Below are 27406 nucleotides of genomic sequence, written 5' to 3' on the forward strand. Positions count from 1 at the left end.
TGTTAACTAAATAGAGCAGTGATTCTCACAGAACTAGGTGTGTGTGGAAATCAGAAGGAACTTAGTTTTCCAGAGTAGAAACACCTCCCACTGGAGCTTTCCTGAATTCAGAAACTAGAGAAGGCTGTAGGTGCTTAAAAGCTGGTAGGGCCCAGCTTCAGCCTCATGGGATTTCAGGGAATGAATGGGGTGGGGGTGGGGGGCCCAGTGGCTCAGCAGCTCTCAGCTAACTGCTCTGGCAGGAGGTGTAAACGGCTTCCTAATTGCCTTCACACATGAGCCTAAATTCGGAGGTGTGAGGAGGGAAAATCTTAACAGGCCTGAGAAGTTGTTCTGGGAAAGACCAGAAGCTAGAAATAGCAGGAGGAGATCCCAGGGGAATCTTCCTTGGCCTCCATCCCAACAGCAGGGCCTCTGGAGGAGGGGAAGAAGGCAGAGGAGGGGGGTCACTTGAGCACTGTCTGGGGGCAGACCGGGAGCCAACACGGGCATTCTACTTTGAGACTCCTTGGCAAGCTGCTGTGTAAAATATTTATTCATACTCCAAAAAGGCTCAGACAGCAAATCCATCAAACTGGCTCTTTGCTCTGGAGGCCGGGGGCCTCTGTTCCACTCCCCTGGGTGCTCTCCTCTGGTTACTACCCCTGACTTCCTTCAGGCACATCCCCTCCTACCTTCCACAGGGCAGCTACACACTAGGCTTCCCTAGTGGCAGGGGGATTCAGAAGAGGTTTGAGGCCCAGGACCAGTGTAAGGCTTAAGAGGCCCTGATTTCAGTAGCTTTTAGGGCCATAGAACTGAAGTCCCCTCAGCAACTGGGGAGAGTTAGAGAGAAAAGAGCCAGCCGAGAGAAATTGTTGGTGGGGGGAGCAGTGGGGCCCCTGCCCTTCCCAGGCAGGTGGGCACAGGGGGCAGGGGTGGGAGAAGCAGCTTTAAAACATACATTCAGTAGAGGGTGGACATGCAGGCCCACACCTGGAGATCCTGCCAAGGGGGACTGTGCCCTGACCAGCCTGCATGCACGCACCTGTATGCCCAGCCCGGCTCAGTCCAGTGGGAAGTTGGCACCTTTTGTTGTTCTTGTTACTGGAGAACCAGGCCGGGCACCAGACCCACCTCAGTCAGGTTCACGTTGACAGGGAGAAATAACAACCGCGTCCTGGCTGCCTGGCAGATGGTGGCACCGGAGTGGCGGTGTTGGCACTTTCATGGGGTACTAGGGGGGAGGCAGGACCTGTGCTCCCAGCAGGTCATAGGCGAAGATATTCCAGAAGATGGCAAAAAGGAGGAAGGTGGCATAGGAGAGCAACACCACCCACCAGCCACACTGGTCCTGCAGGTTCTCCTCGTAGCTTCGGAGGATGGTCAGGCCCATGCTGATGCCCACGACGGCGCCCGCCAGATGGGCCATGAAGCTAGGCTGAGGGCCTGAGGCAGGCAGGGGCGGGGAGAAGCGGAGCCAAACAGCTCGGCCCACTTCTGAGCTCACTGCAGTGGGGGGAGCAAGAGGTGAGGGCAAGGGAACCCCTGGGGTGGCCCCACTTCAGGACACAGAAGGATCTGGGGACCCTGGAAGGCACCTAGTGTCATCTAGAAAAGGAGCAACCCCCTAGGGGTGGCAGTGACTGGATTTCCTCCCTTCTAGTTGTTGCTGATTGCTAGCCATTTACTGTCCCTCCTTTAGCTGGTGCAGGTGGGGGGTAGAGAAACCCTATGTACCTTACTCAGAACCTGTGAAGGGATGAGGGCTTTCTCAGACCAGGGGAAACTGTCCTGACCCAAATTCAGCCCTCCCCAGGCCCTTCCCCACCTCCGACACACATCCTTGAGAGGGCCAATACTCACTGCACACCAGTGCCAGCACCATCCTCAGCAATTTGTAGGGGCAGCGCATCCCAGCCCAGTTCTAAGAAGAAAGAGCATCTGGTGAAGGTTTGGACAGGGGGCATGGACAGGCCTACCCTAATGGCTTGGGCCAAGAAGTGAGAGGGGACATGGCCAGCTTTCTTCAAAATCCCCGGTGCCTCTCCCCCTCCGGCCCAGGACAGAGCCTATCCTTACCATGACAACGTTGGCCAGATGGGCAGAACAGAGGGCATAGACCCCACCTGAACCCCCTACCACAGGGGCCCGCATGTCTGTGATGGAGACTGTCAAGGAACCTATGGGAGGAAATGAATGGGACAGTAGGTCAAGAGAGGGCTGTCCCCTCAACACACACCTCAGGAGAGGGTGGCTCCCCACTCCCCACCTCACCTGCCAGCACGCCTGCCAAGTAAAGGAAACCTATCCGAAGCACCCCATGCACCATCTCCAGGGGCACACCAATCATGAGCTGTAGGAGAGCGTTGAAGCCTAGCTGTTCCAGCCTGGATGGGTGGGGGAAGGGGAGAGATATGACACTGGTGAGAGCAATATGGACATTGAGCATCTACCCAGAGCGCCTTACAAATCAGCCCTGGAGCATTCTAGTGGTGTCAGAGTACTACTACTGTCCAACTGAAAACCTCCATCTGCCTCAGTCCTCTTGTACTCCAACCTGGGAGGTGGAGACAAGACCCCTTCCCTGCTCTGCAAAGGAAAGGAAGGATTGCTGGATTCAGGAGACCAGCGACTAGTGAGTGGTATGGCCTGGGCAAGTCCCTTTTCCTCAGTCTCTGTAAAACAGGATTCATTCCTACCTGGCTGTCCTCCCATGGCTTTGGAAAGGGTAAAAGAAGGTACAAACATGAGATGACTCAACAGCTGTGTACAGGAGCAAAACAGCTTCACCTGATTCTCATTTCCAGCCTGGGCCCTTAAGGGAAAATTCATTTGGAGCTATCCAGTCCCTACATTGACCTCTATGAGAGACTGAAGCCAATCCCCTCTTACCCGACATGCATGAACATGTAGGTGAGAAATCGCCAGGCTCGGGCACGGTGGCCAGGGTGGTACACCAGAGGACTCTTCATATACTCTGGGTGGTACGTCTGCAGCACCCACTTGTTTAGTCGAGCCCCATAACACAAGAACACGATGATCTGGGGATGACAGTTTATCTCAGAGTCTGGTCCCCTGAGGCTGCAAATGGGGAAATAGTTTAGGGCTAAGAACAGGGTATCCAAGGGTATCACCTGTGTGAGTGTGACAGTAGCCATGAAGACTGGCGGTGGGCAGGTTCGGTGCTGGTAGAAGTACCATCGGCGGTCCATCTCACATGGTAGGATCTCATAGGCCACGTAGCGCACAAAGCGCTTGTAGAAACCAAGACCCGGCTCATCCAATAGCCCATCCCTCGGCAGGGCACGCTGCCCATTGGTGATGGCCCGCTTGAAGCTACTGGAACGTTTGCTGCTGATCTGCCAGAGAAGAGCAGAAAAGGGCCCCTGGTATCCAGCTGTAGAAACCAGGGCCAGCACAGGGACACAGTAGGGTCACCTGGGAGAGACACAGGATAACATGAACTTTTTTCCGTGAAGCAGATTTCTAGTAGTCAATAAGCATTTGTTCATAGATACTGCCACCACTTTTGTGTACCATTCAAGATAATTACTGACTGTATTACCTACTACGTACAAGGCTTTTACAACTTGGGCCCACATGCTTACAGTCAAAGACACAGTACTCATTAGGACATCCTCAAGCAATAGACCTATAGTCAGAGGACAAAGGATGGAATGTTGGAGAAGATCTAATCCAACCCCCTCATTCTAAAGATGAGGAAACCCCAAACCACACAGGCAATAAGGAGTAGGACTAGTGTTTGAACCCATGTTTGATATGCTTTCCACCACCTTCCCTGGCTTATTTCCTGGACTAAAACCCCTCCTCCCCCAAAGCACCCCTTTCAGACTAACTTGGGTGGATACACTCATGGATGCATCATGTCCTCAAGACCCTTAATACCAACAATGCCCATTTCCCCTAGCTAGAACGGTAATATAAACCAGAAGATGGGGGAGTTCTCCCTGAATACTCCCCCCACTTTCACCCCAGAAGCAAGATCCAGACCAGTTTGAGCTGAGATGATAGGCCTAAGACCCCTGTCACTGACCAGGTCTACCAACTCCTGGTAGCAGATCTGTCCTTGATCATTGCTCTGGGCCAGTGCCACCAGCATGTCCAGTTTAGCAGGGTCCAGTGGCAGCTCATGGCTATGCACCAGGCCAGTGAAGGTCTCCACACCAATGAAGCCAGTGTTGTCTGGGTCCAACTGCTGGAGATAGGAAAGGCCCAGGACAGGGAGAAGGGGGGGGGGGGGGGGGAGATAGGGAAGGATGAGGCCCAAAACAAGGCAGAGCAGCTGGGTCAAGAGCAGCATTTTTCAGATCCCCTTCCCCACATAAACATCACAGGAGTTTCTGGGGGCGGGGGATTGGTGTGGGATAGAGAAAATACCTCAATCCCTGGGCAGCTTATTTTTCTGTACCTAGTGATGTGGAAATAGAACTCTTTTTCCATCTCCAAGGGCAGGGGTTCTCCTGTCCCCCCAAGGTATCTGGCTCTCCTGGGCTGCTTCATCTCAATTCTCAGGTCACCTCTACCTGTGCTCCCACTGACTTGATTCAAAGACCCCCAATTCCCCTTTGTTTAGACATCGAAGGCAAGTGTTAGGGCCCTGTCCTACCCCGCTTTGCTTATTATGCCTATTGGTAAGAGCTGGGAGAAGGAAGCCCTAAGTCCGTGGGGCCCTAGAACAGGGTAGTTGTTAGGAATCACTAGGACAAAACTGCATAAAACCCCCGGACTGAAAGGGGCCTGCGTGCCATCCTCTCTTTTCATACGGGCCAAACGTAACTCCACAGACACGTGAGAATCTCCCCATTTACGAACATTCTCAAGTCAGGAGACGACTTATACATTAGTGGGGCAGCTGAACCAGCCCCCCAACAACACACCGTCATCAGGAGATCTGAGCGAGGTCTAACCAGTACCACGTCGTTGTCCGTCAGAGAACAGTTGGATACAACTTTCTCGCCTATAAATCTCTCCTAGACTCACACCGTGACTGAGACACTAACGCCCTCCATCCTAAGGCCAGACAAGCCTTCCAGTGTAGGGGGCGAACAGCTGGACAGATGACCGCAAGGTGGAGGGAGGCAGACAGCAGGGGTGGGAGAGGGAGGCCCTTTGCTCCCGGCTCCCCGCCACAGCAGCGCTGCCAGGCAGCCCCGGTCTGAGCAGCGGGATGGGGAATTCCCTCTTTTCTCTCATTTTCGGCCCCAGGGGGTCCCCCCAATGTCAGGGAGCGGGCCGAGCTCGCAGGTCAGCGGGGGGCCGTGGAGGTCAGGGTGTCCTAGGGTCGGTTGGCTGGGGGGTGTCCGGTCGGGAAGGACGCAGGCACGGGGTGTGGCACAGCGTGGCTCAGCCCGCCCGCCCCTGGGCGCTCAGGTGCCCCGGGGAATCCTGCGCCAGGGAAGACTCGCGCCCTGGCCGGAGGGGTTCGCGCACGCCCAGCCCGGCCGGACCGCCTGGGGAGGGAAGGAGAGCAGCCCCCGTGGGCCCCCGGCCGCGGCGCCACACGCGTCTTTCTGCATGCGGGGGGGGGGGGGGGCAGGGGGCGTGCGGTCAGCCAGGGAGTGCGGTCCGTGCGGGAAGAGCAGCCCAGCCCGGCCCGGCCCGGCCCGCGCCCGCGCCCTCCGCACCTGCTCCTGGATGAGCTGCAGCAGGGAGCTCCTGTCCATAGAGCTGCCCGGGCGGGGGGGCGGCCGCTCGGCGGACCCGGCGCTGCGGCCCCGGCCCCGGCCCCAGGCCCAGCCCCAGGCCCAGCCCCGCTCCGCCGTCCGCGGTCCGCCGTCCGCTCCGGCGCCGCCGCCGCCGCCCTCCTGGCCCGGCCCGGCCCCAGCTAGAGCCGCCGCTGCCGCACACCCCGAGCCACCACCCCCTTCCCCCGCCCTCTCCGGGACCCACGGGCGCGCGCGCGTGCACACGCACGTCCCAGCCCTCCGCCGGAGCCTCCAGCCCCTGCTCGCCTGCCCGCAGACACAGCCCACGCTCCTCCCTCTGCTCCGCTCCGGCCACCTCCTCCCGCCGCGCACACGCGCGCACACGCACAGGCACAGGCACAGGCACAGGCACAGGCACACACACAGGCACACAGGCACACACGCACACAGGCACAGGCACAGGCACAGGCAGGCACACACACACAGGCACACAGGCACAGGCACAGGCACAGGCACGCACACAGGCACACACGCACACAGGCACAGGCACAGGCACAGGCACAGGCAGGCACACACACACGCACACACACCGTGGGGCTGAGGGGTGATGGAGACCCAGAAGTCCCGGGATCATGAGCTGAGAGGGCCTTGGAGGGATCCAGGTTACCCCCCTCCTTTCACAGTGTTCATTCATTCCTCATTTCCTGGGCATCGGCCCCTCTCTGCCCTGCGGCCTCCCGCCCACCGTGTGACCCCATTAGAACCAGGTGCTCCCCCAGAGCAGGAAGCTCCTCCAGCGCTGCGCACAGACTGGGCGCTCAGCAAACGGAGGTCGTAGGCCACGATCCAAATTTTTAGTCACTACTATATGTTGTCACATATTGGTCCGAACAGAGGCTGCGTTCCTCCCGTCTCACTCCGAATCTGTGTTGTGAAAACCCTGTGTGGAGGCTCTTAGTAAAACCATCTCAGTTAATCCAATCCAACAGGCGTTTTTTAAACATCTGCGCGCAAGGGAGGACCCTGTGCTCAGTACTGGGAACCCAGACCTTACCTTGGTGGAGCTTCCATTCTCCTGGACAGAATACATGTAAACAGATTATCTGAGCAAGGAAAGAGCATTGACGACTGGGGGATCAGTGAAGACCAATCATAGTAGAAATGAATAAAATCTTTCTTAGAATTTTAAGAAAGGATTAAGAAAAAGAAAAAAGAAAAACCTACAGCAAATGTTCCCCATGCACACACAGCACACTTGTGTGTGTTTATTCATTGGACCACTAGGTGGCACAGTGGATAGAGCACAAGGACCTGAGTTCATATCCAGCCCCAGACACTAGTGGTGGTACCCCAGGCAAGTCACTTAACCCTGCTTGCCTCAGTTTCCTCATGGGTAAAATGAGCTGGTGAAAGAAATGACAAACTACTCCAGTATCTCTGCCAAGAAAACCTCAATGGGGTCTCAGAGTCAGACATGACTGAAAAATATCTGTGAAGCACAGAGTGGAAAAGTGGAGTCAAGGGAACCTAGATTTGAATGGGCTTACCTCTCAGCCTCAGTTTCCTCATCTGTCAAATGGAGATGATAATAATAGCACCTACCCCACAGGGTTATAATGAAGATAATATATGCAAAATAGAGCACATTAAAGAATAATGTATTAGCACTAGATTTTGTAGACAGATTTTTACTAGATTTACCGGTAATTTTTAACTTTCAAAAATCTAACTTCAGAGGTGCAATCCATATTCATTCCAACCAACATGGTAACTACCTGTACAGTCACATATATGCACCAAATTTCCTGCGTTTATAATCATAAACATACACATTTATTACGTAGGTACTTTGTGCAGATCCTTGTGGGTGGAGGTGATGGGGAGGCAGCAATGGATCCTCTCGATACCATCTGACAAGTCCCCCATGTCAGTGCTGGAGAGGTATGCTTTTGTGGGACAGGATGGAGAGGGGGTCTTGTGGCTGGGTAGCTGAGACCCTTTGTAACAAGCCCAGAAACAGACACAGGACTCGCTCCTTCTCCACCCCCTTCTACCACATGCATTTATCACCAGCAGCAACTGACTGTGGAACATCTGTTAGGTGCAGGACTCAGTGCCAAAGTCAGAGGTAGAGGTTGAGATTACATCCTGCCTAAGGGCTTATGACCAGTCTATGAAAGAAGTTGGTAAATTGTGTCTCCTACCCCCAATCTATATCCTATTCAGCTTTCAAAACCAAATTCCTACAAAAAAAAAAAAGGCTTTCCCAAATATTCCTGCCCATACTGAACTCATTCTGTCCTTCATGACTTCCTGAAGGCCCTCCAGTGTTTAATACGGAAACATTTGTTAGACTACTCTCCCTATATAGAGGCTGAGTCCCTTAAGGGGTCTTCTCTTTTTTCTGTCCCCCCTTCCCAGTGTCCTAGCAACAGTGTCTTGGAGCATCAAAGGCTAGCTTCCTATCCTAGGAATCTATGCCCTATGCACCAGGGTTCTTCTGCTTGGTCATCTTTCACAGCCCACAAAGCTAAAAAAAAAAAAATTGTTCCCCTTCTCCCTCTTCCCCAGCACACATACTTATGATACACATACCCTGGGTGAATGTCACAGGTGGGGCAAAGGGGAAGGGAGCAGCAGGCTACTCCACAGGATACACATCAGAATTTGGCCAAAGAGAACAGCATCACGGTGTTTTTCAGTTTTGAAGGTGCAGCTGTCACCACAGGCTTTGGGGAGCTGCTCAGAAATAAGACATAAGCAACGGCCAAACGAAGGTTCAGCGTCTGCCCCAGAAGCTTGATCCTGACTGTGTGTATGTGGGGGGTGTCTATGATTTAAAAACTGGACAAGCATCAGGTGGAAGCAGAGCTGCCTGCTGGCACAGCCCTGACTAACCTGGAGGTGAAGTCTTATTCTGATTAGTGTAAATCCTCAATGAGGGGTTCAACTCAAGGTGGCAGCCTTCCAGGTACCCCTTTGCTCACAAGGTCAGAGATTGCCTCCTGAAGTTATGTTTCCCTAGAGAGCACAGTTCTTGAATTCCTACATAAGAAAGACTTGTTCCTAAGCCAGGAAGAAGCCAGGGATGGAAGAGGATACTCTTGTCTATCAATGGAGCAGAAAGACTTGTCCTCTGAGGGTCCAAACCCAAGCTCACATGCGAATTCATCAAAATCGACAGGGCTGGGAGGATGTCAGGGGAGAGAAATTTGGTCCTACTGGATTTGGCCTCATGACTATTTAAGACAGAGGCTGTTGGGTTACCATAGTAACCCCCTCCAAGGGCCATTCGGAAATCCATAACCTGTCGGGGAGCTGAAAAGGAGCAATTACTTCTGGCAGTTAATGCCCCTAGAGGATGCTGGAAGGTTAGAAATAGCAAGCTGCCCTGCTCAGAAATAGAAGGGCATTAAGCTGTGTGGCTTTTCTTCCTAAAGCTTCCCTCTGCAGTACACTGAGGGGGAGGGGGAAGCAGCAGACGGAGGCTGAAAGAGCTTGCCAGGTCTGCAACAAAATGGGAGATGCTCCTTATACTAGCTTATGGGGACGAAATCAACACAGACCTCCTCCCTTCCATGCCCTCTGTTTTCATATACATTGCCTTTCTTAGAAAGAACTGGACATATAATTCCACTATCTGATCCTCACAGCCCTATGAGGTAAATATCACCCATTTTACAAATGGAGAAACTGACCCCTGGAGATGATGTGACTTGTTAAAGGTCACACTGACGGCCTGGACAAGTTTAGAATCCAGGTGTCCTGACTCTCAGACCAGCCTTGTGCAGGACTGCTTCACTAGAAGGGGGGGGGAGATGGACTGGCAGATGAGTTCCTACTACACATAGGTCACCATCAGCAGCAGGTGTCAGGTGCAAGATGCGAAAGGAGCCAACAGGGCCTCAACAGTCACGCGTTAGTAGAGATAGGAAGCACACAGCGCTTTAAGCCATGGACAGAAAACACTGATGAGAAGGGGCAGGTTTTCTTCAATTTGGGTTGTAGTCTTCTTTCCTTTGAAGCTGTCTTTACAATAGCTGATTAACATAGGTGGACCAAACCCAGTCTTAGTGTGCACTTATTTTTATTGAAAAGTCTTTATCCCATCATAAAATTATATGGCTTTGGACAATGATCATGAGAAGTGGCATCTCTTGGGGTCCCAACCCAGACTGTATTCCCCTCCTGGGCTGGATGGGAGCAGCATTGGCAGCAGGACACTGGTCCACATGATGTTGGAGCAGCAGAAGAAGAGCCAGGAGATATCCCAGGCTGAGGACCTTGGCTAGATTCTCCAAAGTCATGCTGGAGCCAAGAGGATTCTGTTAATCCAGACTACTCATGAAGTGACCAGCAGGGCCTCCTGACAGCATATCATTCTTTCCCACACCCAGAAACAACCCAAGGCCCCTTGCTACTATAAAAACACCAACTTCCTCTCACGTGTTTAAAAATGGCAATAGCGCAAGAATTGCAAATATAGAGTGCTTGGGGCTCCGGCTCTCAAGAGGAATATGTTCCCAAACTGGAAATCAGGACACGGAACCAGAAACCCACTCCTCAAAGCCAAGAGCTTAGTGTCTTTTCCTGCTCCCTTCAGAGCTGAAAACCATATCTTAAAGAGAAAATGGACATTCGTCCCAAGTTGGCTCTCTTCTGTGGTCACGCTGCGGCTTTTGCCCTGTATTTTTTGGGGCTGAATCAGTCCAGTCCCTGTCTAGAAATGGCCTGAGGACACAACCTCAAGAGCAAATGTTCAGTTATTTATTTAGAAGATGGCCAAAACCTCTCTGTCCCGCAGGTCCTGTCTTCTATGCCACAGTGGCTCTTTAAGCCACCTCTGCAGAACCCATGTCACTCCCAGTGACAGAGACCTCTTGATAACATGAGGCAGAGCTACAGTGCCAACCCCAAGACAAAGATCCTAGCTGAACGAGACAGTGAACAAACCCCCTCCTTCTGCTCTATCCCTATGATCTAGGGGATAGAGTAGTTTAAGCAATTGTTGGAGGGAAATGCAGCACCCCCTTTTTTCCGCTAATAAACAAAGTCATAGCTCAGTCAGCTTCAAATGGAAAATACCTATTTTAAATACATGAAGCCTCCCCTTTAAAGTAAATCAAACAATTAACACAGACCCTTGATGTCAGTGCACCAAGCATACCACACTGCTCCAGATACACAGAACCAGGTCTGGAATATATCTAGGCTGTGGCTCTAAAATAGATCCATTTTTAAAAATAGATTACTGCATAAAAAGGTAGTTTACATAACACTATCGCAACAGCACAACGTAAACTGCCCTACCCTGAGTGTACCTGAAAGGTTCAAGTGCCTGCTCCCTGCTTAAATGGCTGCTTCCTACCTCTGCCTCGGACTGAGGAGCCAGATAAGGCATTGAATGCCAACAGGGAAGGGACGGACAACAGACACAGATGCGATGGGAAGATCGTTCCTCGTGGAGAATTTTTCAAGAGATATGCCTTCGTGCAAAGGGATAGAGGAGGAGGAAAAAAGAAGGGAGAGGAGAGAGAGGCATGGATTCCAGCCCATGCTAAGACTGAGGATGAAGAGACATGTTTCAGGCAGACATAAAAAGACATTTTTCAAAGTGTGAGGTCTCAGCAACAGAAAAGATACAATTTCCAGCTTAAACAGGAAACTAAATTACTTTTTCTTCATGCCCTAATGCATACGCATACTGAAGTGGTGAACAAAGGATGGTAATTTCATTAGTCCAAAATCTGGGTCACTCATGCTGGAAAAATCCTTAATGGCCTCCCTCACTCCAGGGGCTGTCTCCTGACTCTAGCCCCACTCCCAGACTCATGAGCATTAGCAAGCACTTTAGCTTCGGAAGCCTGATGAGGAAGGAAAGGAGGAGGTAAACCAGACCTGGAGAAGGTTAGCTAAGAATTGCAGGTTTGAGGCCATACGCATCCCCACTATTGGCTCTTATGGAATTCACTAGTCCTAGGATGCCAGCCCCACACAAACTCACAGAGTAGAGCATGTGGCCCTCTGCAGCCAAGGAGAGAAGGGAGAAGGGAGATGGAGATTCAGGAATGTCTAAGTGGGCCAGAGAAGAAGAGACATGGCCCAGAACACTGCTGGAGAAACTACTCTGGGAATTGGTGTGTCAGATACAAATGAGCAAGCATGGGCTGGGGAACAATTTGACCAATGGAGGGAGATGTGCATAGCTGAGAACCTTGCAGGCTGTATTTCAGCAGTCTCCCTTGGTATCAACTCTCCCCACTATAAACCTAAGCTCAAAGTTGGGGTCAGGAGAAAATATCCTCCTGTTGACCACCATGGGCTTCCTCTGGCTTTGCTGGTTCCCTTCCCCTCACGGTTACCCTGACATCAGGCCAGGAAGGGGAAGAAGTCCCACCTCCCAAAGCCAGCCCCCAAGACTCCTTTCAGACAGAGGTGGCTTCTTTAGGTGAGTAGGCCTGAAAACTGTAAAAACTCTAAAAATACACGCTATGATCTAAGGAAGGTCCGTCTGATTCCTCGGTCCCTCCCAAGGGCCCTGAGATTGGGAACACCAAGTTTAGAGGAGACAGTGAGGTGGGGAGAGGGGGCATCACGAAGGGGTTGAGGCAGAGGCAGGTAGAGCTCCTCAGGGAGTGTTCCTCCAGGCTATGGGCAGCCCTGATCTGCCCTGGCAGGATGCTGAGGAGGAGCCAGCTACAGCAACAGCTCTGGGGTGACCCAGACTCTCCCTTACTTGTTCTTCACCAGGGTCTTGTAAAGGGTGAATCCAAGGATTGCAGCCACAGTGGCCCCCAAGGTCATCCGGAGCCAAAAAGAGGCTGTGCGGAGCTCTAAATCACTCAAGTGCCTGCAGGAAAGAAGACGACACAAACATTTGGTAAAGGAGCCCACACTCATTCCCCCAGTGCTTTCCCTTGGGCACTATCATCCTCCCCCACAAGCAGTCTTTCTTCAGTCACTCATTTCTATAAAAAGAGTCTGATTCCAGCCAAATGAACATAGGAAAATCCCAAAGCTCTTAATTCAACACTGATGAAAACCCTGAAATAAAAATTCCTTACTTGCAAGAATGCCTGCCCACAGTCTTTCCCCAGAGCCCAGGACCGTGTGGTAGAGGAAGCACCTAAGGGCTTTTGAACTTCCAACCAGTGTTCAGTTGGCAGGATGGACAACTTGGGGCCAAGGGCCTTCCTATTTACAGACCTGCACTGGTAATGCCCAATCACAAGTATTCCACTCTCCTCTTTTGCTTTTTTGAGGGATGTTTTTGGTCTATTTCTAACCTGATACCACTGTCTTGGAATAAGCAAGCAGGTTTTAACCTAGACTTTCCCTTGGTGCCAATATCAGTGAAAGGTGACCAGAGGGCAGAATGGCCTGGCCCAGAATGGGTCTTATGTCCCCAAGCAGAGCAGGGAGGAAGATAAGAATTGACCTCTCTTATGATTTACTCTAAGGGGGATGAAAGCACATTGCAGGTGCTGCAGAAATACCAATGACCATGTTTTAACCTTGTTCAAAATAATTAAATAAAAATGGGTAAGGGAAAAGGTGATGAAAACCCCCTGGAATAGGTTCCTATTCCTGTGAAATACTGGAGCTTACTATGAGTAGCATAGGTCACTTAAACTACCATACAGGGAAAAGCACTACCCTAGGTATTAGAGAACGGGATTGGAGGCTCTGTTGCTCCTGTAACTCTGGGCAAGTTTCTGAGCCTCACTTTCATCATCCATAGGGGGTTAATGATCCCTGCCCTGACCACCTCATAGGGTTGTTATAAGTATGAAATGAGCAAATGGATATAAAAGTTCCCTGAAAAGTGATGTATAAATGCAAAATGTTATCATTTCCCTCTTGTAAACCACATAGCACAGTGCCTGGCCTGCAGTAAGTGTTTAATCAATGCGTGTTCCTTCCCTTTCTTCTCCCTTCTTCAAGGGGCACTCCCATTAGATTCCCTGAGAAAGGCTCAAGAGGCTAAGTCTCCCACTGGACCCCAAAGACATTGAAGTCTGAATTTTTTGGTTAAAATGAACAACTCTCTGGTCAGGGTGCTGGCCATGGTACCCACGGGAAAGTGGCTAAAGTTGCCAGTCGGGTGAAAACAGTGATGCTTGGAGCACTGGGACCACTACTGGTGAAGTAGCATGGTGGAGGGAGATGGTGCCTGTAGCAAAACTCAGCTGGGGACATCCCGCGTGGTGGGGTCACCTCTGGTAGATCAGACTTGGAAGCAACAAAGAGGCAGGGGATCTGTCCATCCATATAGTATTGCTACAGAAAGGAAGAGAACTCAGGTCATAGTGTGAAGACTATCTCTGCGGGTCCCCTAGTGAGGAGGATCCTGAATACCAAGATTTCCAGGAGAAGTATACCTTACTTGGCACATGACCAGGGGTTGAAGAAATGCCTACGACAGGTGGGCACCCTGCCATGTGTAGGCCCACACACTCCCCATACCAGGCTCAGTATTGGCCTGAACAGTAAGCCCACATGTGGCCTTTCCTTTCTAAGAAAAGGATCTGGGGCAAATGAATGACTTGCCTTATAAATACTGGCGCAGTAGGTGAAGGATTTCGGGTCATTCACAGCAAACATCAAGCAGGCGACATCACAGGCTACGCTGGATGCTGTCGTGAATTGCATGTCTGCTTCTGCCTCCAACAGCTGAGGGACAGGCAGACAACAAAGTAGGGAGCACTGAGTCAGCTCTCAACAGGCTAGTCCCATGAGCTGCATGTCACTTCCCCATCAGGCCAGAGCCAGGACAGAAGAAGGCTTCCCACAGCTGCCTTGGCACTAACTACCTACATCACAGAGGTTCCTCAGCTGAGGACATAGGCCTGGAGTTACTATTTCAAATTCTCACTTGGTCACCCTTGCTTTTGACCATGGGTCAAGTACCTTATTACCTCTATTTGGGTTTTTACTCTAGTTACAAAGAAAGGTGATATCTGGATGCACAAGGGATACTCAAACTATCATGACAGATGAAGAGTACAAAAACATGCAAATCCAGGCTTTCTAGAAAATTCTACTTCTTAAGAAGCAGTTTCGCTAGCGGTCATAGAATTAGCTACCAGAGCAGTGACCCCTATCCTTCCTCTCAAGAAGAGAAAAGTCCTCAGAAATATGTAAAAGTGCTCTATGCAGTTTCAAGTGCAAACATCCCAAAGTGATGAAACTATACTATGGCCATGGAAGGGGAGGGAAAGGCACCTCCATCCCAGAAGAAGGCCTCAGATGGTAGGTTGTCCTTGTTTCTGGCTCAGACAGAATTATTCAATGGCCATGTCTCCCCTTTTTAGAGCTCTCCAAAGGAATTGCAATCCCATCTCTTGGCAGACCCAGGGGCTTATTAGCAGAGATGGAAGACCCTCTCCTGAGCTGCCACCACCTCTGAATGCCCCCAGACTTACTATTAAATATTTCTCCTGCCCATTGACTTGCACTGTATTGATGACATGGAAGGACTGTTCTCCTGGGTGCTCCCTGAGGGCCTGCAACCAAGGCAAGCATGGGTGAATAGAAGGATAGCTAAGTGATAGAAACACATACCCAGAAAGTTCCTCCACCTCCATCCCCAGCAGGGCCTGCTCCCTCACTTAGGGATGAGCGAGCACCAGACCCTGTGGATTCGCTAGCCACAAGCTACAGAATGAGACACATAGAGATCTATATACACACGATGGGAAATGGGACAAACTCACCTCCAAGTTCTTCCCAAGGAAGGCCTGTAGGAATGCGGACTTGCCTACACCCCGAGCACCAATCACTTTACAGAGGAAGACGTTCCTCTGTGTCTGACCCTTTTCCAGGTCCATCTTCTTCTCTCGGGTGACTTTAGCAGGGAAAACACATGACATGGTCAATGATCATGAAGAAGGTCTCTAAAGATCCCTCACACTCTGTGGGAACTGAAGCAAGGCTCCCTCCTACCTGTGATGGCGTGTGTCTGAGAGTCTTGCTCACACAGGATAGGGTAACCCAGGTAACCAAGGTGCTCCAGACAGTGGTGGATGTTCAGGTAGGCTACTAATCTGGGCAAGCAAGAAAAGAGAATGTCAGTTATGAGGAACAAGGGAAGAGCAAGTGAAGTCTAAAGTGAACATGTATTAAGGAAGATGGAGAGGGACTACGCTTACGTCCACTGGCAGAGGAATCCATGCAGGGAAAGCAGGCCTTTATCATTGGTGCATACTGTATTGTAGAGTTCAGGGCCCCAAGGCAGAGAAGGGAATGGGTTAAAGAAGCTCTGAAGCTCAGAAGGGGAGAGGGCTCCATCTCGGTCCTGGAAACACAAAAGTGTCTCGAGTGACTACCTTGGAAAGGATGGTCCAATGCAGCTATGAAGGCAGAGCTATGGTGGCCTCAAGGCTGGGGAGGTAGAACAGGGCAGGGGAATGTGTTCATAGTTTTCAGACAGGCACGAACAAAGGAATGTGGGAGAGAAGGCAGAGGCATGCAAGATCTAGTGAAAAGAATCACGGTGGCAGTCCAGAGTGAACTGGAAGTGTATTCTTCTTCTCACCTTGTCATGCTTCTCAAACATCTTTTGCAAAAACTGGTAACCAAAGTGATTGAGCTCAGTGGTACAGCCAGGAGGAACACGGATTCTGGAGGCGGAAAAGGGAAACTGTTAGGGTGGGTGTGGGGTGGAGAGATGGAGCCTGAAGCAGTTTACTGACTCAACCATGACTGAGGACTGGGGACCACTCCCAAGTCATAGCTCCCACAGGTCACAGCTGATCCCTAGCTAACCACTGTCACCAAACCACTTGTTCAGAACACAATGTTGTCCTAACCAGATATTTCTCATCCAAATATACATGTACAAGTTATTCCTGACCTAGATCCATTTGAACTAAAGGAATTATGTTTAATCTTTTGTAAACCATTCCTCTCTAAGACCACTAGCAGTAGGAAGGTGACCTGGCCAGTGAGGGTACAAGTTCGCTATGGCCAGCATTTCAGGGACATTACTGCACTGCTTAACAGAATTGTATTCCCTACAGGAGGGCAGTGACCATCTGCTCAATTAATCAATTTGAACTCAGTCTTTTACTTTTTTATGTTCTATTTTATTTTTGTTTTGTTAACTATTTCCCTTTTTTTTTGGAAATAGTATTTTATTTTTTCCAATTACATGTAAAGATACTTTTCAACACTGATTTAAATAAAATTCTGAGTTCCAAATTTTTTCTCCCTCCCATCCCCCCTCCCCGAGAGAGCAAGCAATCTGATATAGGTTATACGTGTGCAATCATGTAAACGTATTTCCACATTAGTGATGCTGTCAAAGAAAAACAGGACAAAAGGGGAAAACTACAATAAAAAACACCAAAAAAAGTGAAAATAATATGCTTTGATCTACACTCAGTCTCCATCAGTTCCCTCTCAGGATGTGCATAACATGTTGTATTGCTGAGAAGAGCTAACTCCGTTGGGTTGATCATCAAACAATGTCCCTGTTACTGTAATACACAGCCTCTTAATTGTCTGCCTCTGAGGCAATGCTTCTGGAATGCAGGCCACACATAGGAACAGACTTAGCATGCTCCTGCCCTTTCTTTCCTAGAGTGGTCACACCCTAGAAATCTACAAATCAGAAACAGTTCTGGGAAGTACCTTGGGTTACGATGATTTTCTTCCTGATGACTGGAAACTATTGTCCTTGGGCACTGAGCTAGGATGACTGAGGAATAACCGCAGCAAACCCTAACTTGACTAAGAATTGGATGGATTATTGTGCCAGATGGGTTTTATGTTTAAGATGATGTTCGGATAAGCTATTTTGTTTGGAAAACACTTGTTATGTCTGCCCGTCAGTTCTACCGCCCCAACTACAACATGCCCTCATGATACACAGTGGCTGAGATGGCCCCAAGGGAATCACCAGGCAGGGAATGCTGGCTACTCTGCTCTTGGCTATGGCATTCCTGGTACAGAAGGGGTGATCAGGGCTACCAGATCCACTCATTAACCGGAAAGGGGGTCCTCCTGGGCTTGAGTGGCAGGGTGACTCCACATCCCCTCAGGTTAACCAGGGAGGCACAAAGCCCGGCTTCTTAGCTTAACCTGGCTACCAAAGCTTAGCATGGTATTCTAGCTCCTTCCCCTTCAGACCTCAGAGTGTCACATACAGTGGGTGAAGATAGTCATCAGTCAGCTCCAGCTCATCATCATAGCCAAAGCGGCGCAGGATGGTCCAGGTGGTCTCGTGACGACCCCTCTGAATGAAGAGGGTATTCAGAAAGAGGAAACCTGTAGGAGAAGTGGGGGCAGCAGTCAGAAGAGCAATATCTATGTAGGGAGCCTTTTCAGATTCATTATCAAGCCTCTCTAACTCAAGGATGAGACAAGTCCCCTTGAGCTGGCTGAATGGATCAAGCAATACATTGAACATCAAGGGGAATGGAATCCATTCCAGTCTAATTTCTCATTCACTGTGACCTTGGGCAAGTCATCTTTTGGAGACCTCATTAAAAACATTATGAGCTTAAAAAAAGATAATCCAAAGCATCCAGGGTAGGAGGAGAGTTCCGGGTATACCACCTTGGAACTCAAAGCAGAATCTGGCAATGTAACAAGGCAGCAAAGTCACCTCCCTGTCTGCCTGAGTTCCTGGTGTAGACAATCTGACGGGAAGTTTCCTCAACTAGAAGTGAAGGGAGACACATATACAGGTCAAAAATTACCATCCAAGCTCAGCCCGTCATCCTTCACACCATCTGTTGTATTCTTACACACCACCATTTTCACATCCTCTAGGGCTTGGGGGGCCAAAGGATTTCCAAAGCATGATTTCTGACCCCAAAAGAAATACAGATGTTAGATCAAGAAAGTGGAGGAGGCAAGGCTCTTCAGGCCAACTGCTACATAGAAAACCATGCACATACCAAGCTAGACACAGTTCTGAGCTTCTATCAGAGGATCACTTGTAAGCCCCGAAAAACAAGAACTGGTAAGGTTTGTTCCAACTGAATGTGACAGGGTAGGAGCACAACGTGGAAAATGCTCAAGGATATGCTTCCAACATGGCAGTAGTCACTGCTATGGCTATGGCTATCTGAGCACTCACCTGAAAGTAATTGAGCTCATCATCACTTAGCACCTGGTTATTGTCCTGGTCAGAGAGTCTGAAGATGCGGGTGAGCGCTTGAGCACAGGCTGGCCTTAGCTGTGAGGAAAAAAACTGAAACCTGTTCACCTAGTAAAGTCATGTGAAGCCAAGCCCTTAACTACAAAGAAGCTTAACATCCCTGGAAATGGAAGGACTTGGGAAACAGAATTAGCTAAGGTCTTTTTCTCCTCTACTTCCCATTGGCCAGTCAGTGCTTCTTCCCCCTGCTCCCATCATTCCATTCTTTGTCACTCTTAACCAAGAGCAAATGGGGCAAAAAAGGAGGGGGATATAGCCATCCATTTTGTTCTGGGAGAAGGTCAGGCAAGGGCTGGGAAGGGAAAGAAGGTGAATTTGGGGTTAAAACCAGATCTGAAGAATATATGCCTGCAACAGTAACATCCGGTTCCACTGTCCCCTACTGGTACAAATGTCTCAAGAACTGGCTGTGCTCCCCTGTGTAGTACCTGTGGCCTGTACGTCCAAACACTATGGAAGGATACAAGTGAAATGTACAAAACACAGACCCGAAAAGTATCCAATGGGAATCAATGGTGTGTGCTGGGTGCCCAAAAAGCAGTACCAGTAGGAATCCCAGACATAAGATGTCTGTTTTCTAGGCTGAGGGGTACCTTTAGCTTGTAGGACTCAGTCTTAAGCTTTTGGTCCAAGTTAAACCAAGCTAAAACTGGCCAAAAGGCCAACTAGAAAAGGTAGTGAATATTAAAATGAGCAGATCTGGGTTCTAATTCCAGCTACGCTACTAACTCACTATGTGACCTTAGGCATGTCTCTTCCTCTCTCCAGGTCTGTTCTCTCACCTGAAAAAAAGCTGTTCAGACAAGGTGATCACTAAGATCCTTTCTACGCTACCATTCTATGACTCTCTCTGATCAAAGGAACCTATCCCAATATGAACTGTCTTTCCTGAATCAGGGTTGAAAACTAACAATGGAAAATGAAATATTCAAAGATTTGGTAGGGGAATTTTCAGTGGTCAAGATTCAGACACTTGTGGCTTCAAAGTGGAAGTCAAACCCAAGTAGGCCTTCACCTTTACCATATTCTTACCTGCTTCTCCTCTGGATCATACAAGGGGGCTGTAGGGTGTAAAACTGCCTTTTGAGCATAATAGAACAATTCTGAGATGTTTTTCAAGTTTTTGGCAGAACACTAGGAGAGACACAACAAAACAGAGCATGAGGGAGAGAGACATGTCTATTGTTCAAGATTCTAGAAGATGGATCTGGGGTCAGGAAGAATCAAATCAGTGATCACATTCCAGAACAGAACTGAGTAATGTACAACTGCTACATGTGGAAATGTGAGCATTCTCGTTGGTGGCAAGACACAGCTTTCCTCAAGTTCTGCCCTGCCCTGCAGACTGATTCTAACATAATGGCAGGGCAGAAGCATGCTAAATATATCAAAGGATGACCTTGGATTATTTCCCACTGCCAAGGAGAAAGCTTGAACTCTTTGGCCCAGCACTTTAAATCTTGCCATAAGCTGGCTCTGATCTCCTTGCTTAGCCTTACTTCCCACTACTCCCCCACTGAGAAGTTCTCTAGTGAAGCAAATTATTCAACTTCTCTCCAACATACTTTGCACCGTCCCCTACTTCCTTTTACTTGTTTCCCTTTCCACCACCACCACCACCTGGATATCGTTCTCTCTCCTTTTCACCTGCCCTAATGCTACCCATTCATAAACACACAGTTCAAATCCCTACTTCCTCCATGAAGCTTTTCCTGACCACACCAGCTGGTGATTTTCCTCTCATTTTTCCAATAGAACTGAAATGAATTCCTGACTCCTACAGCTCTTCCTGGCCCTATCCTTCATTTGCTGCTTGCAAATGTTTTCTTTGTATGTCTTACCCTTCAACTAGATTACTAAGAAGTACTAATTTCCTAAAGGCAGGTAACACGATTTTTCTGGATCCTCTCTGGTCCTACAACAATGCTAACACATACAAGGCAGAGGAAATCTGGTGGGAAAAAATCCCAGACCCAACACATCTCCCTTTACATCACTAGATTCCTTCACAATACCGTCCTGTTTAAGAAGCAATAATCAGGAACAAATCATTCAGAAGAGGAGTAGACGTTTCCCAGAGAGGAGGAGCTATGCTGAAGTGATCTTTCTGTCATTTACTTCCACTTCTCTTTTGTGGCCCCTCTGGTCCTGGCCTGTCACTCACCTCTACACAGGTCTCTATCTCAGAAAACTGGTTCATGATTGGTAGAATGGTCTCCATGGAGCTCCCAGAGCGTAGGTCTGACTTGTTCCCTACCAGAATGATAGGGATTCTGTGAAGATAATGAAAAATGGAAACTTTTCAAAGGGGAAGGATTGGAGACCAGTGGATAAGTGTTAAAATCTGACCCAAGTACAAGTGATACAAAGGGTTATGTTTGGAATACAGGCCATACCACAGAGCTATCTCCCACCCATTTCAGAGAAATCATATTTAGTACCTGGGCCCTTTTTCTGCTCTTCCATTCACCAATGGAATCCACTTTGTTCGAATCTGAAAAGCAACACCCCTCACGACATTAAAAAAAAAACATTTGAGTATCTACCATATACAAAACAGTATAGGGGAAACACAAAGATGAATAATACAGATCTTATCACAATGAAGCTTTCTTTCTAGTACTAGAGATAAGGGACTGATACAAACAACCTGTGATTTTACTGGAGTAGAGAATTCCTGGATGAGGGAACTCTGTCTACTAATGCTGGGTAGTACCTCCTCCAAAACTTCCAGCCTTAGCCTAGAGCAATGGTGTCAAACTCAAACTAGAGAAGAGAGCAAGCAATACAAAGTATAAACTGGCAGTGCTCTCCTTACTACCAGCTCTGTGATATTCTTTGAAAATTTTAGAGGGGGCTATGCAGTGTGTGGATCATAAGGGCTTTTCCCCTTCCTCTTAGCCTTCAGAAATTTTACTGCTTTTTAACTTCTTAAAGCTACAGGGGAAAAGGCAAAGATACGTAAAGACAGGGAGAACTGTAGACCTGTCTATTTTTAGTTGGCTTTAGTAAAATACTCAAAAGAAGAATTTAAAATTACTGTTAAAATGAGATTTAATGATTCTCTATACATTCCAATCACCAAAGTTTTCTTGGCCCCAGTAACAAATGATTGAAAGGCAGCTGTTTTTATAAGGCTTCTATAAAAGAATCTTAGTAATAAGGTCACCAGAGTTCCCTTAATGCCTACACTTGACTGCAATCACTCCTTCCATAGATGGTACATAACTCTAGGATGGGGTTTGTGTCTTCTGTTTCTTTTGGACTTCTCCCCAACCCTGACCTACAGCACCTATTATCAGTCTCTGTACACAGTGAGAGCTAAGTATCTTGGACCAACTTCTGTGAGAAAGCGGCAACTGTAGGTCCTAGGCAACAGTTTGACCATGAAAGCTACTCTCTTACCTTCTCAATGGTGGAATCCTCAGAAACATCATACACCATGCATACCACATTTGCCTGCAAAGAGGATCAAGAGTGGGAATGGGGAGATGTTAGAAGCTGCACCATCTAATGCTCCTCCTAGAACAGGGTGACCTTTGTTCCTACAAAATCTTCCCATCTCTCCCTTTCCCTATTCATTCTCAGGACACTAAATTCCATGCCCACCAGCTTAAGTGTTGACAGGGATGGAGACCACTACTCCAATGGGCATTTTACTCGTAGTCCACAAACAATGGAACATGCAAGATGACAGAGCATTAGGGCACCAAAACCAGTCCCTTTATGAAGAAAGCCCTACTTACCCAGCATCACATAAAGCTCCTATCCTAGATTCTTAGAAAGTTAGGGATGGAAGGGACTTCATTGTTCACCTAAGTCTAATGTTATTCACAATATGAATGGAAGCCTCATAAAAGACCTGAAGACCTAAGGTCACACAGAAAGTGAGTGAGTGGCAGGTTTCTAGATTCCTGTTTTGCTGGGGGTTTTCACCACATTCTACCACCTTGGCCCTTCCTGTTTCCCATTTTACCCAGTTCATAATTTCAATCTCACCTTGTGGATCTCATCCTGCAGTTCTTCCTCTGTCTGTTCCGTTTCTGAAATGAAAAGACACCATTACCCAATGCTGATCCCTGGATAAGCAGTCAGGAAAGTGGGTGTGTAGGGTGATTTCTACTGAGGAGGTTGCTCGTGGGTTGGTGTGTTTGCCCAAGGCCACGCAGGGGGAAGGGACCTACCTGAGTAATCAACAATGTGAGTGGGCACCTTCTCAGGGGTAACATCAGCTGGAATTGTGATCTCTTCAGCTCGAGGGGGAACCTTAGAAAAAACAAGTGTTCACACAAGGACAGAGACAGTTTATGGGAGAAGAGGAGGATTCTACAATGAGGATAAGATATGTCAATAAGAGATTAAAACACACTTACAACTTCTGCTAGTCCAAGAGTGTAGCCAAAGTCCTAAGGTATGAAGACCCTAAGGCTAGATAGCATAAAACCTTTCTCACACACCAATCACTGCCCCTACTGTTCCAGGGACGAGCTGGTGGTACCTTTTCCCCTATGATTTAGCAGAAACCCTGATACACATGATGGGAAACATTTAGCGGCCTAGCAGCTTGCTTTCATCAATTCCCTCAATAGTATCAGCATTGAGATAAAAAACTATGCTTAAAAAAAAAAAAGTGACAGTCACCTGGCCTAGCAACCTGGAAGCCACCTGGAAGCTGGAAAAGAAATGATACTTCCCTATAATACTGGCATCAGTCCCCTACAAGTATCCCTTTTACGGGATGGATTATAATGACATTTTCAAGTCCTATCATGATTTTCTGGCTAAAGGGGAAAAATGACCTTACTTCATGGGCATGAGCTCAATTATAACCTTATAGCTAGAAAGGACCTGAAAGATCATCTAGTACATCCCTAAACTCTCCTCCCTCTCCTTTCTCCATTTCATAGATAAGGAAACAGTTCCAAAGAGAAAATGTGATTATTTGCCTATGGTCACACTGGCAGGAAATGGCACACATGATTCCAGCCCAGGTCCTCGAACTTCAAACCCGGTGTCCTTTCCACCGGACCACACTGATTCCCCTCCCCACCACAAGACAGTATTCTCCAAATTTTGCCACACCCCTGCTCCAGAAGCTTCAGTGTCTCCTTACTGTCTCCAGAATAAACATTTAAAACTCTTCACCAGTTGGCTCTAGCTAACCTTTTTAAGGTGATTACACCTTACTCCCCAGGATGTACTCTGATCCAAGTTAAACTTAGCATGTTTGCTGGTCCTGTGGACAATATTTCAACTCCACACCTTTCCATACTCCATCCTTGGAAGAGGAACCTGTCTCATCTCCACATCTCAGAACATCGTTAGCCTCTGTTCAAGGCTTAGCTCAAGAGGTATTTTCTTTAAGAGGTCTTTTCCTAATTCTCAACCATTAGTCACCTCAGTGGGCCCCAGCAGATAACTGTATCTATTTTGTATCTGTCATGTATCTGTTTACTTGTAAACATGTATCCCGGGTAGAATGGAAGTTCACTGAGGGTAGGGGCTGTCTTACTTCGGCATTTGTGTTCCCAGTCCTACCTAAGCATGAGGCACAGGGCAGGCGCTTAATAAACTGGTTAACTTGAATCTCTGTTGCCCTCATTACCTGCCTTTTTTTCCTTTTTCTGCTGGCACTCTTAAGACAGAGGAATTCATGGTAAGTGACTGCTGAGAGGACGGCAGAAGTACAAAATAAGAAAATCAAGAAATCATAGTCTTCAGGGAAGTCACCACCTTACGGCCTGGGAACAGGTGGTGCAGTTTCTGCAGGGCTATGCAAACCATACGCAAATGAATGAAAAAGAGGTATTCCCAACTAATTCAACCACCTGCGGACTCCATGGAAAAGTCTCTGGAAGACAGCTGCGGGCGGGTTCCTACGGCTGAGAGAGGGCTGCTTACGGCTGAAGCGGCCCTCCCCGGCCCGGGACCCTCCGGAAGCAGCCCTCTGCACGAGCGCCCAGGCTCGGGTACCAGGACACAAAGCGGCTGATCCCAGACAGAAAAGGAGGACTTGGCTAGTCCTGGGCGGGAGGCCGCACGGGGCCCAGGGCCCGGGCACTGAATGGCAGTCAGAATCACCATTCGGGTCTCCCCGCTCCAAGGCAGCACTTGTTCCACCAGACCCCCGGAAGCCCTGAGTTCAAGTCCCAGTCCGGCTGCGATCGCTCTCCGGGTCCCCTCCTGGGCCCCCGCGCCCCCTCCTCTCCCTCTCACCTGACCGGCCCGAGGTCGGAGGACCCACCCCGCCCCCCGGGGCGGAGCCATCCGCAGCAGACCCCGCCCCGGGCCCAGCGGGAGGGCCCCCCTCACGCGGCCCCCGCAGCACCCCCACGCGGCCCCCGCCTCCCGCTCCGCCGGCGCGGGGGTGGCACTCACCTCCTCCGGGAACTCCTCGCCCACCAGGGCCATGATCAGGGAGGTCTTCCCCACCTGGGCTGCGGGGCACAGAGAAGGGGGCGGGTCAGCGCTGCGCCCTCCCTGCCCCGTGCCCAAGGTCAGGGCAGCAGCCGCCCCGCCCCCGGCTCCCCGGACCCCGGACCCCGGCTCCCCGCCGCCACGCTCACCTTCGCCCAGCAGCAGAATCCGCACGTCCCGCTTCATGGTCCCGGCAGAGGCCGCGGCAGCCGCTCCGCAGGCCGCTGGCTGCCCTCAGCCCGCACTTCCGGCCCAGCTTCGGCCCGGCCCGCCAAAGCGCACCAGAGAGCACGGGAGCCGGCGGCCTAGAGCGCACCCCGGCCGCCGCCGCGCCCCGCAGCCGCGCCCCCTGGCGCCCCGAGAGGGGTACTGCGCCCAGTCCGCCCGCGCCTGTCTCCAGGAGGACGCTGCATTCTGTCCCCTCCAGGCCTTCCGTGGCACTGTCCAAGGGGGCCTCCGTGGAAGTGCTGCAGAGTGAGGCAGGCACTTTTAGACACGCCCAGTGTCCTGTCTAGAGGGGCGGTTGCGGTGGGTGGGAAATGACCCATTTTTTAAAAGCTTCATCCAAGCGCACTGGCCTTGGCGTCGGGAGACCTGGGTCTGACAGGCACTGAGAGCCTGGAATGGGGCTGCTGAGGCCGGGCCGGGGGGCCGGGGCTGGGGCCTCCTGGGCCAGCTGCTAGCCTCAGTCTGGACTTCGTCTGTAAGACAGCAGTGATGGGGGGAGCATGAGCTGGAGGTGCTGAAGGAAGGCCCGACAAGCCAGGAATCTTCTCCTCCTCCTCCTCGGGATGGGTCCAGGACCCTAACCTTAGTGAACTGAGAGAGGAACACGGTCACCTCCATCCTCCAGCGAGGGGCCAACAACTGAGGCTCACAGCCAGACTGCAAACACCCGCCTTTATTTGAAAACTATACAAGTATAGAAACGTTTCTAAAAAATAGTCCCACAGATAAAAGGGCAGCAAGTTTTTTACATATTTCCATAACACTTAAACGTGTTTTGGCCTGTTTGATTTGTAAAAACTGTTTCTGGGCTTAGCATCAAGTCCTTCTAGGCCAATCTGTAGCTGAAGGCCTCCAATTGGATCTATCTTAAGACAAAAATATATACCGAAATCCATACACATACAAATAAACACACAGGCCCATTCAACACAGGCATAAACAAAGGCAAGAGGCAATAAGCTGGGCTGCCCAAATTAATAGAGCATGTTTTCCTTTGGGGACAATTTTTCTGGGGAGCTAGATCACTGAAAATGACTGGGGGAGGGGATAGGGTTGCAGGTTCTGGAACAGGAACGGGCCAGTGCTACTATGTACTGGACTAGTAGATATGGCTTTTGCCTGAGTGAGGAAAGTGGCCAGCCTTCTCACCCTACACGCTGGGTTTATCAAATAGGTCTGTTAGAGAGTTTTCAGTCCCTGATTGAAGCTGACTTCCTTCAGCCTGAATGGGTTTTTTAAAAAACAGCCACACTCAGTTCAGCAATGTGAAGCGAAGAGTCTCCGAGGATCAGAAGTCTATCTGAGGTCTCAGAGGGGTGCTCTCGGCCTCTCTGGACGCTGTTGCTCCTGGGCTCAGCACCTCCCACACAAGGATTTCATTGTAGGCTGCTGTGAAGAGCAGTTTGCCAGATGGTGTGAATCTGCAGAGCTGGACAGCATCGTTGTGCCCCACAAAGTCTTGCTCAGTCTTCGACATGAAGTCAATAAACCTCAGCAATCGCTCTGTGGGGACATAAGAGTAAAGAGCAGGGTCTTACGCCCCTTGCCTTGGGAGCTGCACTACCTTTTGGTGGCCTCGGAAAGCAGCAAGGGAAAGTCACTCAAATCACACTCTCATAATTCAGTGGTTTAAAAGATGTTTTTCTGATCTGAGTCTGAAGCTGACCCATCCCACCTCTACCCACACCCCCTGCCATTGGTGCTGATGCAGACTTGCAGAAACAAACACTATGGAAAGCAACGCAGTAGATATGGTAATTCTCCCAGTGATACTTCACTTATCAACGCACTAGCCCCTTCTGTACAGAAGCTCTTCCAAACCTTTTCATCCCTTCTCACAGGCCCCCATGGCTCCTCCTCTCTCCATTCTCTCATTAGAGAACCTTGCCTCATAGTTTACAGAAATAATTGAGGCCATTTGCCAGAAACTCCTTTTTTTTCCTTC

General features: G+C 49.7%; 3 protein-coding genes across 8 annotated transcripts in view; all 3 read right to left on the minus strand.

Annotated features, from left to right (window-relative positions):
• Positions 1 to 517: 517 nt before the first annotated feature.
• RHBDL1 (rhomboid like 1) lies at positions 518 to 5752 on the minus strand. Of its 4 annotated transcripts, none has more exons than XM_072601411.1 (8): positions 5628 to 5752; positions 4037 to 4195; positions 3117 to 3341; positions 2875 to 3023; positions 2257 to 2369; positions 2062 to 2162; positions 1846 to 1906; positions 518 to 1488 (listed from the first exon to the last, which is right to left on the minus strand). In XM_072601411.1, exons 1-8 carry the CDS (start codon positions 5664 to 5666, stop codon positions 1217 to 1219), a joined length of 1119 nt encoding a protein of 372 aa, XP_072457512.1. In that variant the 5' UTR covers positions 5667 to 5752; the 3' UTR covers positions 518 to 1216. The 4 variants fall into 4 exon arrangements, with proteins under 4 accessions (XP_072457512.1, XP_072457502.1, XP_072457529.1 ...); XM_072601401.1 differs by having other exon boundaries at positions 4037 to 4198; XM_072601428.1 differs by lacking the exon at positions 5628 to 5752 and adding an exon at positions 4881 to 4973 and having other exon boundaries at positions 4037 to 4198.
• A 3966-nt stretch (positions 5753 to 9718) lies between these two features.
• RHOT2 (ras homolog family member T2) lies at positions 9719 to 25513 on the minus strand. The gene is made up of 19 exons (XM_072601543.1): positions 25383 to 25513; positions 25195 to 25253; positions 23001 to 23082; positions 22816 to 22859; positions 22222 to 22275; positions 21258 to 21310; positions 20981 to 21089; positions 19849 to 19950; positions 18736 to 18834; positions 18353 to 18461; positions 17798 to 17918; positions 16186 to 16270; positions 15800 to 15945; positions 15594 to 15694; positions 15365 to 15495; positions 15074 to 15154; positions 14199 to 14321; positions 13726 to 13928; positions 9719 to 12498 (listed from the first exon to the last, which is right to left on the minus strand). The coding sequence occupies exons 1-19, from the start codon at positions 25417 to 25419 to the stop codon at positions 12381 to 12383; spliced, it is 1857 nt and encodes a 618-aa protein (XP_072457644.1). The 5' UTR covers positions 25420 to 25513; the 3' UTR covers positions 9719 to 12380.
• Positions 25514 to 26119: 606 nt separating this feature from the next.
• WDR90 (WD repeat domain 90) overlaps positions 26120 to 27406 on the minus strand; it is a 51959-nt gene continuing 50672 nt past the window's right edge. For all 3 annotated transcript variants that reach the window (XM_072601522.1, XM_072601514.1, XM_072601532.1), the window contains one exon: positions 26120 to 26964. In XM_072601522.1, coding sequence (XP_072457623.1) covers positions 26750 to 26964 — 215 coding nt within the window. In that variant the 3' untranslated portion in view covers positions 26120 to 26749. The remainder of the gene's footprint in view (positions 26965 to 27406) is intronic.

The sequence above is a fragment of the Notamacropus eugenii genome, chromosome 1 (genome assembly GCF_028372415.1).
Source record: "Notamacropus eugenii isolate mMacEug1 chromosome 1, mMacEug1.pri_v2, whole genome shotgun sequence".
Lineage (NCBI taxonomy): Eukaryota > Metazoa > Chordata > Mammalia > Diprotodontia > Macropodidae > Notamacropus > Notamacropus eugenii.